Source organism: Manis pentadactyla, chromosome 16, assembly GCF_030020395.1.
Source record: "Manis pentadactyla isolate mManPen7 chromosome 16, mManPen7.hap1, whole genome shotgun sequence".
In the NCBI taxonomy this organism is placed as follows: Eukaryota; Metazoa; Chordata; class Mammalia; order Pholidota; family Manidae; genus Manis; species Manis pentadactyla.
In genome coordinates this window covers 37,362,935-37,384,227 of record NC_080034.1, presented here as the reverse complement: position 1 = coordinate 37,384,227, position 21,293 = coordinate 37,362,935, and the positions used below count along the sequence as shown (strand labels likewise).

The 21,293-nt window shown below is 38.2% G+C and overlaps 2 protein-coding genes across 2 annotated transcripts in view; one reads left to right on the top strand and one right to left on the bottom strand.

The window, feature by feature from the left end:
- LOC118934853 (LHFPL tetraspan subfamily member 5 protein) overlaps positions 1 to 21,293 on the bottom strand; it is a 118,614-nt gene that overhangs the window by 40,496 nt on the left and 56,825 nt on the right. The gene's annotated exons all lie outside the window — the stretch shown is intronic.
- SRPK1 (SRSF protein kinase 1) overlaps positions 1 to 21,293 on the top strand; it is an 82,068-nt gene that overhangs the window by 28,606 nt on the left and 32,169 nt on the right. The window contains 3 exon segments of the mRNA XM_036894739.2: positions 18,891 to 19,009; positions 20,057 to 20,165; positions 21,083 to 21,170. Coding sequence (XP_036750634.2) covers positions 18,891 to 19,009; positions 20,057 to 20,165; positions 21,083 to 21,170 — 316 coding nt within the window.

Here is a 21,293-nt window from a genome sequence, read left to right as displayed (position 1 = left end):
GCTGTAAATATGTACCCTATTTGGCCAGTATAGGCATCTGTGCCATGCCACTCCGTGGCCTTTGGGTCCCCACCACATCCCCCAGGGTGTGAGCCTTGACCCCTACCTCAGTCATCCACGACGCCCAGTGGTCCTCCTGTGGGGGTGAGGGCCCAGGCGGAGCTTGAATACTGTTCCTCAGAAAGTCTTGCAGGGACACAGGCCAGACAAGGGGCTTTGCCTCTGGTTTCCATGTCCTGAACCTCAGAGGCTGGAACTGCTGCTCTGGCTTTATTTGGTCCCACAGTTCTAACATCCTATTGAGCTGCCCATCAAGTTTTTCTTTCACTACCCCAGCCTTTATCAGATCAACCCACATCTGGGTCCTCGAGACCTTCATGGGGCTCTTTGTACCTTCCCTTTCAGTCACAGCCTGTATTTCCTTCCATGCTCTTATTATTTCAACCTCCCCCAGATCTGCTAAAGTACAAATAGCCTCACTTTTGGGTTGCCCTATGTAGGAGGAAAGAAAAGCAATAGGGACCCAAAGAGAGATGTGGGAGCTGTATGGAGCACCAGATTTCTCATTCCTATGGTGAACAACAACTCATCGGGACCCTGGGGGTCCATAGTATAGATGCCCAACTCCCATAACACCTGCTGGAGCTCTGCATACAATTTCCAGCTAGTGGGTAAGTATGATAAATAACCCTGATAGGCCAAACTGCCCTGAGGGCTGCTGTCAGCCAATCCAGAAGTGCCTGATTCCCTGAGGTATGATGGGCACTTTGCCACTGCTGCCTCAGGGAAGGGTCAGTTGTCAGGGAAGCCAGTCTACCCGTTTCAGAACCCAAACATAACAATGTTTCCACCTGCATATCCCAAAGACACAAAAGTCATGTAGGCACAGGTTCCGATGGCTTCTGCCAAAACTGGGTGCTCGTGTCCATTAGCTCAGCTTGGGTGTAGGGGAAGAGCATGGAGTGCTCCACAACCTGGGGAGGGTGCGGCTCCTCCCCCTGAGGAGCCTGCAGTTGCATTTTTTATTTTCTTAAATACAAGTGGGCAGACCTTTAATAAGGGAGAGGCTGGTGCCTCAGGCAGTGGCCTCAACAACAGATCGCTCCTCAGTCCCACCCCTTCATCCTCTCCTGAGGTCTCCACCATCTTAGGGGCTGAAGGCACTGCTCTTTCCTCCCTCACCCCCACTGGCTCCTTAAGTGTAGACTCTCCTGATGTCTCCTCCCTCGCTGCTGCCAAGTAATCTTCTAGGAGCGTGACCCATCTTAATACTGTCTCTCTTTCTTAAGGGCATCCTATAGGGTCATCACCCAGCTTCTCCAGGTGATGCTGAAGTGTATCTCTGTCCTGCCAAAGTCTCTCTCTCCTCTTACCCTTTCCACTATCTCAAGAAGCAGATGTCCCACAATCCCAGCTGCTACACAGCCACTCAGGGCCTCTAAGCAGTCTTCTGTCTCATGGAGGGCTAATTCCACAGCTTCCGGTGTCTCCACTCTTCCCCAGTTCTGGGGAAAGCCCCACCCCTTTTGGGAGGTGCTTTACCCTAGTCTAGTTCCACACTAGGGACTCCCCATTTAGAAGCCCTACAGATACGGGGCTTCCTGGGTGAAACTGCACCCTCCACCCCTATAGCAACTGGGGCCTCCCCACCATCCACAGGGGGGCTTCCAGGCATCTCCCCATCATCTCTAGAGGCAGCCTGCCCAAGGGTCACACTCATGAAGGTAGATTTTGGGTTGAGAGGTCCTGCCAACTACTGTCACATGTAACTCTGGGGGGAAAATCTGTCTCCCAACCCAGGGCAGATTACCTTTGAAACCAAAATCAGTCAAAGGGAGAAGTGGGAGAATCCCGTTTATTGTTTATAAGCAGTCAGCCACTTCTGCTCGCCTGTGTCTCCCGCAACCTGGCTGCAAAAAGGGACCCCACCCAACCTCTCTGGTCTAGACACACCCTCACTCCCCCTTGTAATTAGCTATTGTAATTACCTATATGGAGATGGACTACTTCTCTCCACCCCTTGAAAACACCTATTGATACGGAGATGCACTAAGGCCAGGTGAGACATTCTGGAAATATTGCAATTTTACCCAAACTTTTAACTTCCCACTTGTAAAATGAGAATGTTGGTGGACCTGCCCTTTTCCTCTCTGTTCCTTCCCACTTATGCCCTAAATTCTGTCTTTACAATTTTAGGTTGATTACCTTACATTCTACTCTGTAACAGCAATTATTTTGTATTTCATCAATTGGTTGATTTTATTTATTTTTTATTTACCCATTAAGATTTCTCTTCTTTATTTGTTTTCTTAGTAGCACAATGAAAAAAGCATTTAGCTGGAATGCATAGCACAGGTTCTAGACTACCACTACCTACCTATACCTGGGCACTTCCTTAATTTCTCTGGGTTTGAGTGTTCATCTGTAACATGGAGCTTTGGGCAGAGGACTTCTGCTAGCTCTAAGACTTGCTAGCTTTAAGCAACCCCAGGGTGTACATATAATAATTTGGTATACAATTATTTTACACCATTTTTAAGACTTCATTAATTGCATAAAAGTATGTGCATACTAACATAAAAATATTTCCCACAAAATGCATATATTTTAAAACTGAAATAGAGACTTGACAGCAGATCATAGTTGATCTTTCCCAGATCCCCCAAATTTCTGCAATATTACCTAAAACAATTTTTATCAAACTAAGCATACTGTCAAGCTTGTCTCTTCCTACTGGTGTCATACTCGCCTAAATGCTCAGTGAGTTACATTGATAAGTAAAAAGCATGTTGCTTTTTAAAAAGAGCTGATCCTTCCTGAATTGGGTGGTAGTGGACCATGAATCATTCTGTGCCATTCTGTAGTTTTGTCATCTGTCAATACTGAATTAGCAAATTGACTCCCTGAAAAGAAGTTCTTGAGACTGAAGGACATAATTGGATATAGAGTGAGAAGACCTGCATTTTATAGTCCTGATTGTACCATTCTTTAGCTCTGTGACCTTGGGGAAGTGGTCTACTTCTGAGTCTGTTTGCCCAATTTAGAGGGGCTCAACATTATTGAAAGTGAGATAGTCTACAGATTTCTGTACTGCAAGCAATCATGTATGTGTAGGTTATTTCTGTATAATTGTAGACTGACAATTCAGATTTCTTTTCCAGATTTAAAAGGATTTTTATGAGCTTTTTCCATGTTAGGCTTTATATCCCCCTTCACCCATTTTTCCCACTCCCTCCCCCCCACCTTTGGCAACCACCAGTCTGCTGTCTGTATCTATGAGCTCTATTTTATTTTTAGATTCCACATACAAGAGAGCTTATACAGTGTTTGTCTTTCTCTGTCTGACTTACTTCACTTAGCATAATGCCCTTGAGTTCCATCCATGTTGTCACAAATGGCAAGATTTCATACTTTTTTGTGGCTGAATGATATTCCATTGTGTATGTATAAAATGTAGTTTTTTTATCCATTCATCCTTCGAGAACACATTGGCTGTTTCTGTATCTCAGCTATTGCAAGTAATGTTGCAGTGAACATCTGGGTGCAATGTGGAATTGCTGGAGCATATGGTATTTCTATTTTTGATTTTTTCAAGGAGCTCTACTATTTTCCTTATTGGCTGTATCAATATACATTCCCACCAATAGGACACAAGAACACAAGAGCTCCCTTTTCTCCACATCTTTGCTAACAACACTTGTTTTTCTTATCTTTTTCATAATAGCCATTCTAACTTTGTGAGGGGGTATCTCATTGTGGTTTGGTTTTTATTTCCCTAATTAATGCTGTTGAGCATCTTTTCATGTACCTGTTGGCCATCTGTGTGTATTCTTTGGAAAAATCATCTTCTGCCCATTTTTTAATCAATTTGTTTTTTTGCTGTTGAGCTGTATGTTCTTTATATATTTTGAGTATTAGCCCCTTAACCAGATATATATGACTTGCAGATATTTCTCCCATTCAGCAGGTTGCCTTTTCATTTTGTTTTTGATATCCTTTGCTGTACAGAAGTTTTCAGTTTGATGTAATCCCACTTGTTTTTCTTTTGTTGTATTTGCTTTCAGTGTCAGATTCAAAAAGTCACCAAGAGCTAGGTCAAGGAGCTTACTGCCTGTTTTCTTCTAGGCATTTTATGGTTTCAGGCTCACATTCAAGTCTTTAATTCATTTAGAGTTAATTTTTGTGTGTGGTGTAAAATAATGGTCCTGTTTCATTCTTTTACATATGGCTTTCCATTTTTCCCAACAGCATTTATTGAAGACCACCCTTCCTCCATTGTATATTCTTGGCTCCTTTGTCTTAAATTAATTGACTATAAAGGTGTGTGTTTATTTCTGGACTGTTTTGTTCCATTGGTTTATGTATGTGTCTATATGCCTATACCATACTGTTAATTACAATAGCTTTGTGATGTAGTTTGAAATCAGGGAGTGTGGTGCCTCAAGCATGCTAAATAATGTGCTTTGTTATCTTTTTTCAGAGTACAGGTCTTTCACCTCCTTGGTTAAGCTTATTCCCAGGTATTTTATTCTTTTTGATGTAATTTTAAGTGGAATTGTTTTCTTAATTTCTCTCTCTGATAGTTTATTAGTATATAGAAATGCAACAGATTTTCATATCCTGCAACTTTACAGAATTCATTTATTAGTTCTAACAGTTTTTCAGTGGTCTTTAGGTTACAATAGGTCCTTTCTGTACAATATGTCATCTGCAAATGACAGTTTTATTTCTAATCTTTCCAGTTTGGATGGCTTTTATTTCCTATTATTTGCAATTGCTCTGGCTAGAACTTCCAATACTATGTTGAATAGAAGTGGCCACATAGGCCAAGAGGGTTCCTTCACAGAAAGACTAGGGGTTGTGTCTCAGGTCCCCTGGGGGGTGGCACAGTCCCCTGGGGGGTGGCAGCCTGCCAAGAACCATCTCTCCAATTACCCTAGCCCCATGGGACCCAGGAATGAAAGCCCTCCTGGCCACCAGGAACTGGTGATCAAGGGATGTCCAGTCAGCAGCAGCTGCAAAAACCAGGGTGCAGGATTTAAAAACCAGCGCACTGGCAGTGGCACTCGAGCATGGCAGAGGGGGAGAGCATGAAGATAGTGCTTGCCATCCAAGGTCTCTGGAAAGTATTACAGTCAACTCCTAGATGTGTGTTTAATTAGGTTGATGATTAAAATAGAAAAGTCAATAATTTATATTTATGTTATTTGGATATGCCTTTATCCTTTTTTTGTTTGGCTTTTTGTTCTTGCTTAGAAATTTTGTTTTTCCCCCTTGTGTCATCTTCATCATGTTGCTAGTGTCTTCCAAAGTTTCAAGCATACTTACCTCTGTTTTCCCAACCTTCCTCTTAAAGCCCTGTGGTCTGTGGCTCCAGTTCAGATTTAATGGATTTCAGATTTTTTTTTTACAGTAGTTCTTTTGGATCCTTCCTTTTTTGCTTATCTGTTAGCCTATGTTCTTTTCCTCAGTTTTACATGTGTCCTGTATTCAAGTAACTTCAGATAAGGTGATTGAAAGTTAAATTTCTGTATCTCTCCATATTTGAAAAGCTCTGCCCTCAAATACTATTGAGAGTTAGTCTTGATAAAAAAATTATTTTCCTCATAAATGAAGAAGTCACTGAGAAAAATGGTCTTCTAGAATCCTGGTGTCTGATGAAATATTTGATGCCAGTCAGATTATTGCCTTTTCTTTACTTAACTTTTTTTTTCTTCCTAGTAGCCTTTAGGAGCTTCTTAACTGTGGATCCTGAAATTTCCCTAATAATTCATCTGTATGTAGGTAAAAGTAATCCTGTTTAGCACCAGGAGGGCCCTTCTAATTTAAATGGAGATTGCATTTAATCCCCAGATGTTTCTTATATTTCTTTAATAATTTCTCCCCTCCAAATCTTCTATAACCCCATTTATTCAGATGTTGGGCCTTCTGGATTGATAGCCTTTGTCTCATCTCTTTTTGGTGCATTTATCATTTGCATAGGTGATTTTCTACTTTTAGAAACCTTTATTTTCTAAAGTGTCTCTCTTTAATTATCTTTTAGAGCACCTTATTCTGTTTGAAGTCATTATCACTTAAGATCTCTTGATTCATGTTAACTAGTTTTAAAATTTGTGTTTATCCTGAATGCATTTCTCTTTTCTAAGATCAGTTTTCCAATTATTTATCTTGGCCTCTGTCTTTTGGGTAGGAAGCTTTCCTCAGATGTTAGTGATCCTTGGTCATCTTTTCATATTTATGGATGAAGTGTTAGAGACTTGTTTAAAAGCCTTGTGTCCCTAGCAAGGCTTTTTCTTTAAGGTGCATAGATAGGGAGTTGTCTGTGATGCTAGGTACCAGAGTCTGCAATACTTCACTCTGGGGTACCAGCATCCACACTGACAGCCTTTGTTATGTACAGTTTTGTTCTTTTTTTTTAGAGAGAGAATAGCCCTCCTTTTTTTTTTCTCCCCTGCAGGATAAATTCCAGGCTATCTGCTGTGCTGTGTGTTTGTACAAACCTTCGGTTAATCTCCCTCTTTAACATCCCTCCTCACACTTACTTTCCACCATAGCTATGTGTCCAGGGTTTAATCAGGTTATCAAAAGTTGGCTGTCTCCCGCTACCATTTTAGCTCACCCTACCCTTTTTTTCCTAGGAGATTTTGCCAGGACTCCCTGTCTCTACATTGTTGTATATTTAAACTTTAATCCTTTATTTTAGTTTTACTGGCTTTGGATGGAGAGATGATATAAATATATGTGTTCAATCCATCATGAAGTTTTTGTTTCTACTTTTTTGCTGTAATAAATGCTGTGAAGACCATCATTTGTAAATCTTTGTGTATATCTTACTTTTCTTCAACAATTTTTTTAACTTTTCTATTTTAAAATAATTGCAGATTCACAGGAAGTTGCAAAGATAGTACAGGGTCCCAGGTACCTTCATCCAGTTTCCCTCAATGGTTGCTTATTCTGTAACTGTCTCAAAATCAGGAAATTGACATCGGTGTAAAGTGTGTGTATGTGTGTGTATTTATTCTGATTTTTAGGATAAATAGAAGTGAGATAATTCAAAATTATTGTGATTATTACCTAATTATGTATGCATATGTATGTATCTTATCTAGTCTTACTACAGGTAACCAAATTCAAACTTATTTAGGCTGTATCCAGGAAGTTTAATAGGTTAGGCAACTAGCTGTCTGTGATGCTAGACTCCAGATGTATCTCCTTGGATTTGTCTGTTTTTCTCCACTCCTAGCCAATAAATGAATGTCTTAGCTTTATTTTCCTGTATTTTGACTTCATTCTTAGACATTTTCTCCCTACTTGGTAGCCATAATTGTCTCTGGCAGCTCCTTGGTCTTTAATGCTGAAGATTTCAGAAATAGATCTCAGTGTTGCCAGGCAGCTGCATCTGGGGAGGTCTCTCCCTGCACACTAAGTGAAACCTCATCCTGGACAGGTAGGGTTGGTTCTTGACTCTGGACAAGAAAGAATTTTTGAACAGGTGGAACAGGTCAGGAAGGAATTCATTAAAGCAAGAATAGCAGGGAATGGCAGCTGCTTTGCAGGCAGCAGAGAGCAAGGAAGAACAGAGGGAGGAAAAGGAAGCTCACTGAACTCCTGCTGAGCATGGGGCAGATCCCTTGCCAGCTCCTAAAGCCAGGGTTACCTGGCATCCAGTGTCTCCTTGAATCTGCACAGCGTGGGAACTAGGTCCCTACCACCCCAGGATTTGGGGGAGCCACAGAGCACTGGATGCAGTGAGAATATGTTCTGAGAACTTCCCAAAGGCAAAGAAAGGAGATTTTCAGGCAGGCTACTAAAAAGCGTGATCCTACAGCTGCAGTCCTGTCTGGGTCACCCAGGCAACAGGAACTTGCAAGCCCAAGTCAGAGATCTCAGGAGCCCCTCCCTACTTTACCTGTCTGAAGTAGGACAGAGAGAGGGAAGACTTGTGCTTATGTCTAGAAAATAGAATGAAATAGCAAAGTAACAAAGGTGCTTACCTGGAAGAGTGCAGAGACAAAACACAAAAAATTGAGCAGTATTTATTTAAGTACTTTATTTAAGGCAAAAAGTACACAGTTGAAGAAAGGGGAATGCAGGCCGCCTCAAGGAGGAGGTGCACTTAAGGGCTTAGGATTCTGTCTTTCAAAGCTTTCAAGAATGGAGCAAAGGGCAGCAGGGGTGGTGGTGGCATAGGCTTGACATGTGGTCTCATGTCTGTCTGTCTCTGGTAGGAGATGTTATGTCACTATCCACAGTCAGTCCTCTAAATAGTTCTGTAAGGTAAATTTAACACAAGGAATTTATTGATCCTGTTCTTCTCCAAGATAGTGATTACCCTCAAGCACTGGGAATATATCAGTTAGGGCTGCTTACCCTGCCTTAAGGTAGGGTTGATTACCAATGAATATGTTAGGAATCTTACCTCCTAACTCCCTGGTTTTTAAAATGCAATCTTAGCCTTAAGATGGAGTCCCTCCTGTTTTTACTGTACTATTTATATTGCAGCATTTTTCATCATAGGCAGGAAAAGTTATCAGGATGTTTGTCCCATGTCCCTGCCCTACCTCACTAGCATCCATCTTTTCCCCCAAGAGGATTCTAGATCTTGCTTGGATCGTGTGACCACCCCTGTGAGGAGGTAGGGTGGATAGGTCCATGTGATTGGCAGCCTTGCCAAAGTGTAGAGGGTCATTTTCTGACAGGAAATGATGCTGGACAGAAGGTGAAACTTGAGTAAGAGAGTAACAGTCCAGTCTCCCTGCACTCTTTCCAACCTAGCAATGAGATGTATTTTATTTAATTCTGTTTATTTTCTAAATGAAGTGAATATTTCATGAGTAATTCTCATTGGAAAAGGTTCCAACAATTGAGTATTAGATTATACAAAATATGAGAACTCTCTTGATATTCCCTGACATCTTATTCCTTCACTCTTTCCAAGGGCAGAACACCGGGAGCACTTGAAAACTCTCATTATGTTTGTATACTAATAATATATACCTACATACATTTTAAGAACATTAAATGGATCACACTATATATATTATTTTTGCCTTATGTTGATTTTTTTTCCAAATTTTGATAAAAGATTTAAAAGCTTACCACCTTCACCATTTTAGAGTGTGCAATTCTGTGGTATTAAATACATTCACATTGTGTACAACCATCACCACTCTCCATCCCCATACCTTTTTATCTTGTAGAACTGCAACTCTATCCATTAAACATTTTCAGTCCTTTCAATTCTTTAAGATGTATATGCAGAAGAATTGTTGGATTATTTGGTAATTCTATTTTTAATTTTTTGAGGACCAACCGTACTATTTTCCGTAACAGCTGCCAATATTTTTATATTCTCACCAACAGTGCACAAGCATTCCAGAATTTCCACATCCTTACCAACATGGTTATTTTAAATATGTGTACGTACTTTAGAATACACTAATAACACCTAGTATTCATCTACTAATAGCGCTCACTACCTAGCTACTAAGCATTACATTAAATGTCAGAATCTCACAGCAGCTGCTCTTACCCCCTTTTGTAGATGAGACATTTGTCTGAGGCTTGGGATCTGAAGTGACTCCCAGTCACATATCCCGTAGATAGGACAAGGATTCGTATTCAAACAGCCACCCTCCAGAGTCTGTGCTATTAACCATTCCATAATTATTGCCTTCCAGAAATGGACTTACTAAGTCAAAGGTTATATATATTTTAACCTTTAAACTGCCAAATTACCTTTCAAAGGGCTTTACCAATTTGAATCCCATCAACAGGATAAAAGAATGCCCAATCACTCCCTCCAAATCCTTGTCAACGTGTGAAATTAATCCTTCTTAAGTTTTGCCTGGTCAGTGGGAAAAAAAAAGTAACCTTTGTTTCAATTTGTTTCCCTGTTGCTGTTGATTCTGAGACCTTGTTCATTGTGTTTGTAGACCATTTGAATCTTCTCTTGAATTGACATGCTATTTTTAGTTTGAGTAATGCTAGAGAGCTGTATTAGTTTCCAATGGCTGCTGTTAACAAATTACCACAAATTTAGTAGCTTAAAATAACAGAGGTATCTTACAGTTCTGGATGTTACAAGTCTAAAAATGAGTTAGCAAGGCAGTGTTCCTTCTGGAGGCTCTTGGGGAAAATCCATTTCCTTGTCTTCCAGCCTCTAGAGGCTACCTGCATTCCTTGGCTCATGGCCACATTGTCATCACCTCTCACTCTGGCCTCCCTCTTAGAAGGACTCTTTTCCCAAATAACTGATTTTCCCAATGATTATAACATACAGTTTGTGGTTTTCCCACTATTTTGAAATGACATGTTTATCCAATATAAATTACCATATAGTCTGTAGCTAGATTTCATTCTAATCCATTTCCAGTGCTCTACAGGGTTTTAGTTACTCCAGCTGTTTATTCAGTCTTGCTGTGTCTGGAAGTCAAGTTCCCAATAATTTCTATTTTTTTGAAAAAATTCTTGGCTATTTTTGCTATCCTTTTCTGAGATTTTACTGGTCACATTCTACAAAATATCCTATTGATTTCATTTGAGACTGCTTTGAATTTATAGATTATTTTCTGGAAAACTGACATTTACCGTTTTGATTCTTCCCATCTAGGAATATTCTATAGCTGTCCTGTTTGTTTGTTTAAGGTATCATATACCCTTCAAACATGTGTTTTTTTGTACTCCTAGATTTTAAAGATATTTTTATTGCTCTTGTAAATTTACTGCTTTTTATCAATGACGTCTTTTATTGGTAATTGCTGATGTGTAGAAACACAGTTGCTTTTGTAATTTGTATGGTAATTTTTGTAGCCTCTTTAACTAAAACCCTATATTGGTTATACTGACTTTTCAAAAAACCATTTTTTTCAAAGTTATTTTTCTCAAATTTTCTAGGTAAAAGCCACTTTGTAATCATGATATTTGTGATTTCTTTTACCTTAAATTATTATCAAAGATTGCCAGTACAACTTTGAAAAGTTGCCATAAAACTGTTATTGTAAAAGATCTATCTTTTGTGGGAATGTTTGTATGTTTCTCTGGATTCCTACTAGGTACCTTTAAGTTGAATAAATTTCTCTACACTTTATTGCTAGTTTACCAAGAGTTTATACATCCTGTTTTGTCAAATGTCTTTATAATTTTTATATGGTTTTTCTTCTGTATGCATGTTAAATAATGAATAACATTAATAGAGTTCCTGAGTTTGAATTAACCTTTTATGTCTGCTTGTGAATATTACAATATTCAGTAATTGTACATGAAGTTCATTGGTGAGACTAACCAGCAATTCTCTTTCTTGTGTGTGTACATGGCATACGTGTGTGTGGTGTTCTCTGTTCTGGATGTTAGGTTATGCTAGTGATCTCAAATCAACTGGAAGGCTTTTCCAACTCTAAGGATGCACTAAAACACTTTATGAGAACTACCCAATTAACCCTTGTTTGAAAATGTAGTAGTAGTTGACCTTAAAAACCTCTGGGCTTGAGGGGTGGGTCAATTATTTAATCTCCATGACTATGATATTCTTGTGTGTTTTTTAAATTTGTTTTGCCAGAGGCTTGTCTATTTTATTAATCTTTTTCAATTAACTTTTGATTTGGAGTTTTAATATTTTTATTCCTTCTTCTGTTTCTAGCTCTTTATTTAATAACAGCTGTTTTCTAATTGGTATATTCATGGTTATAAATTTTCTTGAGTAAAACTGAGAGGTATATCACAGGTTTTATAACATGTAACCCACTCATTTCTAAATACTTTAGAATTTTTTATTTCATTTGTTCTTTAAATCAACATCTACTAAGATACTTTCATTTTATTCTGAAGTATGTCTAATTTAGGGATCTTTTTCTTTGGATGTGTTTGGAAAAAATGGCTATAAAGTTATACATTCAAATATACACATTTAGATCAAGCTCGTTTATTTAAATTCTCTGTGTATACTGTTCATTTATTTAAACTGTTTAATATCCCTAATACAAACAGAACTAAGTTAACTATAGAAAATTTTTTTGCAGGTACAGATTTTTTCATGAGTTAAATATTAAATATAATCTCTCCCTCCCTCACCACCACACTCCCACCATTTGCATTTTGTGTACCTCAGAGAGGCTATACAAAGTCACTTTTTGTGGTGGCTTGATGGAGAAGGTCAACAAGATTGCCAAGTGTGGGATGTGTTTTAGCAAAAATCTCAACAAGCCAGCCATGTGTTGGATTCATTCTTGAACTTGGCAGCAATCATAGCCAGTATTTTTTTAAATAAAATATTTAAGATACATGAAAAAAAGAATAGTGATTGTAAGTTAATAAATGATAAACTGATAGTTTCTGTCCAGCTTAAGAAATAAAATCTCGTTACCACAAGCTAATGTCCCTATATACATCCAAAATCACATCTAGTATAGTTCCCTGTAGAATTGATAGTTGCCCTGAATTTGTTCTGTATTTCTTTCTTTATTGTTCTATTTTTCTTAATTTTTTTCTCAGCTTTTTTTTGTTTGAGCTGTAATTAACATAATGTAGTATACATTCAACATAATGTAGTGTACAGCATATTCCAGGCACACCTTGATACAGTTATAGTACAGTGTGATTGCCATTGTAGCATAAGCTAACACCTCTGTGTCATCACATAATCATTTCTGGTGTGAACAATTCAGATCTAGTCTCAAAAAGTTTAATGTGTGTAATACAGGGTTTCTTTTTGTCTATAATCACTATGTATTAGATCTCAAGGAATTATTTCTCTACTAGTTGCAGTTCTGTATTTCCTTATATTTTAATTATATACTGGCCATTTCCTTTTTTAAATGGATTGAAGTAATACGTTATACATATTTTGAACTTGCTGTTTTTCACTCCATCTTATGTTTGTGTAATTCATTCATGTTGACCCATGTAGTTCATTCATTTTTCACTGTTGGGTCTAATCTTTCATTGTATCAAAGTACCATAACTTATCCTTTCTCCTCTTGATGAACATTTTTTCATGCTTTGATTATTAGAAACAGTGTTGCTCTGAACATTATGGCAAATGCTTCCTCTGGTGTGTTCATAGAGGTGTAAGATTCATAATAGCCAAGAAGTGGAGACAGCCAAATGCCTGTCAATTTATGAATGGATACATAAAATGTGATACATCTGTATAATGGAGTATTATTCAGCCATAAAAAGTAATGAAGTACTGATAATATCGTACAACATGGATGAACCTTGAAAATATTATTCTGAGTGGAAGAAGTCAGTCATAAAAGACCACATTTGTGTGATTTCATTTAGTATGAAATGTCTAGGAGAGGCAAATTCGTAAAGACAGAAAGTAGATTAGTGGTTTCTAGAGCCTGGGGGAAGGCTGTAATAATGAGTAACTAACTATTAATGGGTTTGGTTGGGGTTTGAGGGGAGTGATGAAAATGTTCTTAATTTAGGTTGTGGTAAGACTACACAACTCTGTGATTATACTAAAACCACCAAATTAGATTGATGAATTTGCAGCATGTGAATTTTATCTCACTAAATAAGCTAAAAGTAATTCCTAGGACTATTTTCAAATCCAGCCCACTAGTTGGTCATAAACCAATTTAGTAGATCAATAGTAGACTTTGTTTTTGTTTTTGTTATTAAATGGGGGAAATATAGAGGGGGGAAAAGATGGCAGCGTATGAAGGCAAGGTGGAAACCTCCTCCTGTACACACACACCAACAAAGCTACTATAGCAATTACAACTAAGCCTGAAAATAATGTGAAGACTGCAGGACAGATCACCTGCACTTGGTGAAGAAGAGAAGCTCATGCAGAAAGGGTAAAGTGGCAGAGCTGCAATCCAGTGGGACCCAAGCCCTTCCCACTTCCCGGCCCACAAGTGGGAGGAAGAGGATTGGAGTATGGAGGGGATAGGCATCAGTAATTCTGCACACCTGGCCCCAGAGATCTGCTTCTGGAAAACAAAGCCACATTGCACTGGGTTCTGGTGATTAGCAGGGCTGGACACCAGGGACAGTTGCAACACTTTGGGAGGCTGAGACTCCAGCCACTGTGGATGACAGGCACTCTTCACTGGTCCCACTGAGACCCAATATAGAGGCAGCAGTTTGAAAGACTTGCCATCAGTGGGAGGGGTCCCAGGCAGGCAAGGGTTGAACTGAGCTCTCCACAGAAGAAAGGGCAGGTAGACCAGACCTCCCCATACCTCCCTTGACCCAATAGGGTGGGCACTCTCAGAAGCCCCAGATGCTCCATCCCCTGCACTGGCAGCTCAGCCCCAAGGTGATTCCCTGCACACCACCAGCACACCAGCCCACTCAGCCCAGCAGCATCAGACTTAGCTGCCTGACAGGCAGGGGGAGACTCCCAGCCTTCTCAGCCTAATTAGAGAAGCACCTCCAGGAGCTAGCTCTGAGAGTTCCTTCCTCCCCTCCAGGGAGCCAGGCCCAGTGCTGTACACCTTGCCACTGCCAGGGGGCGCCCATGCACCTCTCTGCCACAGCACGCCCTACCACTGCCACTTGCCATGCAACCACACCCCTCCCCCACCGTGAGCCAGGCAGAAGTCACTATTCTGATCACAAAGGGCCTCCTGAGGCAAACTGCTAGATTCAGCAGACTGAGACAGAAAGGCCGTTTGCCCATTGCCCACCAACAGGAACCTGGGCTCCGCCACAAAGGAGAACAAGTCACTGGAGAAGAATCTTGAGCTTCTGGGAACCAAGGATGCCTTCCCCATCCCAAGACCAGGAAGCATAGCAGATCCATCTAATAAAAAGGAAGAAACACAGAAACTCTGACAAAATGAGGAGGCAGAGGAGAATGTTCCAAACAGAACTACAGGATACGACACCAGAAAGAGGGCTAAATGGAACAGAGATGACTAGTCGTCTTGATAAAGACTTTAAAGTACAAAGTCTTAAGTGCACTCAGGGATCTATGGAAAAGTACTGAGGATCTAAGGGAGGACTTCAGGGAGATACAGGAGCTGCAGAAGAGCCGCTCCGCTGAAGGATGCAGTGACCAAGATGAGTGAGATCGTGTGGCGCTTGTCTTTCTCCACCTGGCTTATTTCGCTAAGTATAATGCCTTCTAGATTCATCCATGTTGTTGCGAATGGCAGAATCTCTTTTCTTTTTATGGCTCGCTGATATTCCACTGTGTATGTACACACATCTTTATCCATTCATCTGTTGATAGACACTTAGGTCGCTTCCATATCTTGGCTATTACAAACAGTGCAGTGATAAACATAGGGGTGCATATATCTTTTTGAATCAGGGATATAAATCATATCGTTAAGGTAAAAGAAGGTCACTGAAACAATGTAGGAATCTGTAAAAAAGGAATGTTCAAGAGAAATGTGGAAAATTTAAAATATGGTAAAAAATTAAAAGATAATACAAATAAGGAATATAAATCTAGAAAATAGAACAAAAAATCTAGAGAGAAAGTAAGAGGAGATGTTTAAAAATTAATGAAGGTAGACCAGAGTCCAGTATCTGAAAAAAATTAGTTTCAGAGTACGTAGACAAAATGAAGGGGATTACATTTTCAGTGAAATGCAGGAAATTTTCTCAACAGCTGAATGACTCTCTGGTTTGCAAAGACTCAGGAAGTACTTAGCAAGGTGGATTTTTTAAGAAGTAAGTCAGGAAATTTCAGACATGGTGATTAAAGAGAAGATCCTTTAAAGACACAGAAAGCACCTTCAATGGAGAAAAAAAGCCCTATTTTGAGGCCCAGAAGCCAGAAGGCATTGATGAGACTTGTCAGTAGCACCACTAAAAGCTAGAAGGCAGCAACAGTTTCTTTTATACCCAGACTGGCAGTCAAGGATGAGGATAAAGATAAAAGAGATCTTAATGAATTTACTTCCAATGCATTCATTCCCCAGAAGTTACTAATAAATATGCATTATGGAAAATTAAAGAAATCTGAAAAGAGGAAGACTGGGATTGAGGAAACTGGACATCCAACACAGAGATGACTGAACATTAAGATATTTTGTGTGTGTGTGTGTGTGTGTGTGTGTGTGGTGTGTATTTAAAATTAATAAATTAAGTATATTTTTAAAATGAAATGTAAAAGTTAAAAACTGTTTTTTTCCCCTTAGGTAATGTATTTCTCTATTGACTTAGAATAAGACATTTTCTTCTGTATGAGTACATGTCAGGGTGGAGACTTGTATTTCACATTGTGACTTGCAATTTATATTCAGTCTTGAATCCCTTAGGAAGGTACTTAATAATTTCAGTTTTGTGACTAAAAACTACTCTTTGCAGATATATGCTTCCAAAAGTGGTTTGATCTTTACAGAATAATGTTTTAACATTATTAGCCCCATGATATACTGGTGGAATTCTAATATTCCAGCATTTTCATATCTGGTTTTCATATTTTTATTTCACTACTTTTCAGAAATTTCACAGTTGTGGTTATTCTTAACAATCATATTTTAATTGTAAAAGGTACCAAGTTTGAAATCAGGGAATCTGTTTTAGAAATCCTTCTTAATCTTAAATTTGGGAATGTTCATTCAGACTCATTATTTCCATTTAGGAAAATAGTACAAATAGTTCCAAACTAGTTTACCAAAGACATTTTATCATTAAGAATGAACACGTTGAGGGGGAGCCAAGATGGCGGCATGAGTAGAGCAGCGGAAATCTCCTCCCAAAACCACATATATTTTTGAAAATACAACAAAGACAACTCTTCCTAAAAGAGAGACCAGAAGACACAGGACAACAGCCAGACTACATCCACACCTGCGAGAACCCAGCGCCTTGCGAAGGGGTTTCTGTGTGGTGATCTCCAATAGGTTCTTCACAATGGTATAAAGGTCATATCAAAGTGTGGGCAAAGGGTTTGTTTGTGTTTATACAAAGGATCAAAGCCTAATTTGGCTACCCAGAAAACGAATTAAGATACGATATGAAGAACTTCCAACATCAACATCCTCTGGAAGAGTCATTCCAGAAGATGACCATCAAAAAACTTCAACAAAGATCCTGGCACTGTTGCAGTTGTAGCTGCATTCATCCCACCGGTTCCTGGACTTGCCATTGGAATGAAGAAGGAGATATCTAAGCTGGCCTGTGCATACAGTAAAACAACAAATTTGACTGGATCTATATTGTTGGTACTCAACCAAGAATTAGTAGAAGTGCAAGTTGCAGTGCTCCAAAATCGTGCGACTATAGACTATCTACTGTTAAAAGAACATATGGGATGTGAACAGTTCCCAGGAATGTGTTGTTTTAATTTGTCTGATTTTTCTCAAACTATTCAAATTCAGTTAGACAATATCCATCATATCATTGATAAGTTTTCACAAATGCCTAGAGTACCTAACTGGTTTTCTTGGTTTCACTGGATATGACTGGTAATTGTAGGTCTGCTTTTGTTATGTATCTGTATTCCTATTCTGTTAATGTGTGTACGCAATTTAATTAGTAGTTTGTTAAAACCTATACATGCTTATGTTACTCTACAAGAAGATATGTCAAAGAAATAATCAATCTTCCCATGTTTTCTGCCGCCTGCTACTTCTATAGCTTTTCTTCTTCCTTCCTAATTACAACCCTTTAGTAGAATTCATGCCTCATATAGAAAACTACCGAGTATCATAATTCTTCCAAGTGGTAAAGACACCTCAAGACAAATGTTGGGCATAGAAGCCACAGGGCATAAATCTGCAAAGAAGTAAAAAGCTAACCTTTTCAAAGAATATTGCTTCTCTCTCTCTTACCAACTTTACATTTCCTTGTATGGCCCCGGAAGACGACTGGTTAGCCAGAGACGGGTAAGATTCCTCAAGGGAGGAACAACCTAAGAAAGGCACAGTCGCAGGGGGGCCATCAGGTGAGAAATTGGGGATCAACAGAGGTGAGGCTTAGAACCTCAACCCCCCTGTTCTGAGAGAAATCTTCTGCATCCGTGGATGTTTTATTGCCCTTGTCTAGCTTGGATTAACACATAGTCTACAGGCACACACCTGATCATCTACACTTGCTCTCTTACAACACTAAATTATGTTTTCTACCTTTATCTTGCATCTACCTACCACTTCAGCATTTTATTTTAAAAAATAATAATAATAATAAGGGAGAAATGTGGGATTCACATATAAACCAAGTATAAAAATCAAACGAATAATCATATTTGACTTGATTGTTTATAGTTCATGATGTGTGATCAAAACCAAAAGTTTCTGTGATATGACTGCCCTTGCACCGTTCACCATGTAAGAACTTATTCACTATGTAAGAACTTGTTCACCATGTAAGAACTTGTTTGTTATGCTTCAGAAGATTGGAGACTTGAGAATTAGGCTTGGGGTTGATGAATGATTGTGCATTGAGTGCCCTGTACAGAATTTTATTGTTGTTAACAACCATTTGATCAATAAATATGAGAGATGCCTTCTCAAAAAAAAAAAAAGAATGAACACGTTAAATCATGCAATTAATAGTTAACTTTTATATTCCCTGGGGGACAAACAAGCAAGTGCCAACGATCAAATCAGGTTGAAATGGTCACCAAAAATCTTGATCTGAACCATTAGCTGATAAAACTATTTGATTTGATTTTCTTCCACTATTCTGTATTTTTTGTATCTATAATCACAAATACTTTTATCAGCAGTTTTGTTTGGATATTGAGTTCATATGATTTTTCCCCTTTTTACTTTCATATATACTCTAGATTTTATTTAGTCATGACTGACTGTTTAATATTATTTTCCTAATAATGAGGTAAAGTGATAGCTAATGTTTTCCTAGACTACCATTAGAAAATATTCTGTTTATATTATCTGTTAAATTGGGACATTTTGAAAATGACGCTTTCTGCCTCTCTTTTGTCCATATGGAATGAACATGTTTGTATTATTTCTTAGATCTGAAACTCAGCACCGAGGCTCTGCTCCCCACTCTGAGAGTGATCTACCAGAACAGGAGGAGGAGATTCTGGGATCTGATGATGATGAACAGGAAGATCCCAATGATTATTGTAAAGGTAAGGCTTTCTGTAAGGAGATAGCAAACAACACAGGATCCATGTATATGTGGTTTCTCACTTGAATGTTTGGTCTGTTGGTATAAACAGTTTTGATGCTTTCTGCTTATGGCATCCTTTTCTCTAAATATAGGAAACAGTATTTCCTCTCAGTTTGACTTAACTTACTAAAGCTTAATTTTATATTAAATCTGTTTTTAACTTCTTTTCTCTTTAAAAATGATAACACATATTTACCTTAATTTAGAAACATTAAACAAAAAGACAATAAAAGTCACCTGTAATGCTATCACCCAGAAGTAACTAATGAAAAGATTTGGCATGTAGAATTTTGAAAAATACCTTTTCATTACTTTTTTCCCCCACAGTGATGATTACTAAGATAAGTTAAACTGGAATTATAGGTACCTAAACTGTGTCAGAGTTGCCTGATACATTTTATTTCTTTAGGAGACCTCATAGGATTCTTGGATAGGAATGTAGAACAGAATATCTTATTATCTAGGAGAATCTGGCTCTTATTCTCAGCAGGCAAAGATGTGAAGAAGATACCTTGATTCCTGTCACTGTTGGCAGCCTTTTCAGGCCTTCCTGTTTTTTTTTGTTTTGCTGCATTGTATATTAGAGAAGCAAACCCTCTGTTTTCTCTTTTAAGTTAAACAAATGGACTTCATTAATATAAAAAACATCCTGAGACTGTAACAGTAATAGATTTATATGTTTAGATAAATATATTGGATTATTAAGGGGCAACAAAATTGTGATACATAAGCCTTATTTTTGTTTGAGGAAGACTTATTTTTTTTAAGTAACTATGGATTGTTCTACAAGGTATCACATGCTTTCTCTAAATCATTAATTAATCTTTTTCCTTGTAACATGAGCTCAATACTACTATGTGGCTGACTTAAAATTTTCTTCTGTTGAATTGTTTGTACAGAAGAAACCATTTTTATTTGATCAAAGGTGTATAAATGTTGATAAATGGGATGTGAAATATCTCTTCTTGCTACATAAGTTGCTGTTCCCTCCTGTTATTTCTTCCAGGAGGTTATCATCTTGTGAAAATCGGAGATCTATTCAATGGGAGATATCATGTGATCCGAAAGTTGGGCTGGGGACACTTTTCAACAGTGTGGTTATCATGGGATATTCAGTAAGTTTTAGTGGTCCTGCAAAATAATTAATTAGGTGATGCCTAAAAGTTTTGTCTAATTTTTCCAGAGATGAGCCAGCCTTCAGTCTAGTTCTAGACTGATTTCTTAAATAAAAATTTTGTTGTTGATAATTTATATGTTCTTGGGCAAATGACTTTTCTTCTGGTGAAGAAGCACATTTAGACACAAAAGATTGATTAAATTGGAACTCCCAGATTGAAAGCATTATAAACATTCAATGAATATATAGTATGTAAATTCATAATTTTTCTCACTGGAGTAGAGCTCAATTTTTAGATGATGTCCTAGGCCAACCTATGTGAAATTATTTATTTTCTTATATTTTATTTTGCTAACAGATTTGCTCAGCCATACATACGTAGATTTTCTCTACATAAAAATCACAGGCAATTAACATTAGACAAGTTCCTAAAAGTGTACCATTTATCTATGATGCAACGGTATAATTCCTCTCTGGGCACTTTACCAGTTTGTTTTCACCCAAATATTTCTTCTGGCTTATTATAAGAAAGTATTACAGCTTTTAACCTTTTAGCTTTTGCTATCCAGTTATACAGGGTACTTCTGATTCGGTGGCGTTTTCCCCATTTTTAAGTCCCCATTTCATCTTTTACTTGGTCAGAGAGACATTCAAAAGATAGATTTTAACTTACAAAAAATGTTTGGTGACTGACATTACCTGAGAAAAGACTTTCTTCTTCCTGTAAGTTTAATTTGGCTGGTTAGTGGCCTTTAACAGGTATGAGGGACCCAAAGAAGTAACCTGTGTTTGAGTACAGAGAAGCATGAAATCAGTGTTTGTATTGTTGCCACTGCTTCCTTCCCAGTTATAGATCTTAGCTTCCTAAAGTAGGTGCAGTACATTTAGTCTTAATTGCCTATGTTTGTTTCTTAGGGGGAAGAAATTTGTGGCAATGAAAGTAGTTAAAAGTGCTGAACATTATACTGAAACAGCACTAGATGAAATCCGGTTGCTGAAATCAGTGAGTATTAGATCATATGTGTGAACTACAAAGCATTATAAATAAATAATGATTTATTGAATTAAGACATACCAAATGTAGAATCTTTAGCCATGGCTAATTTTTACTATAAAGTTCCAGTTG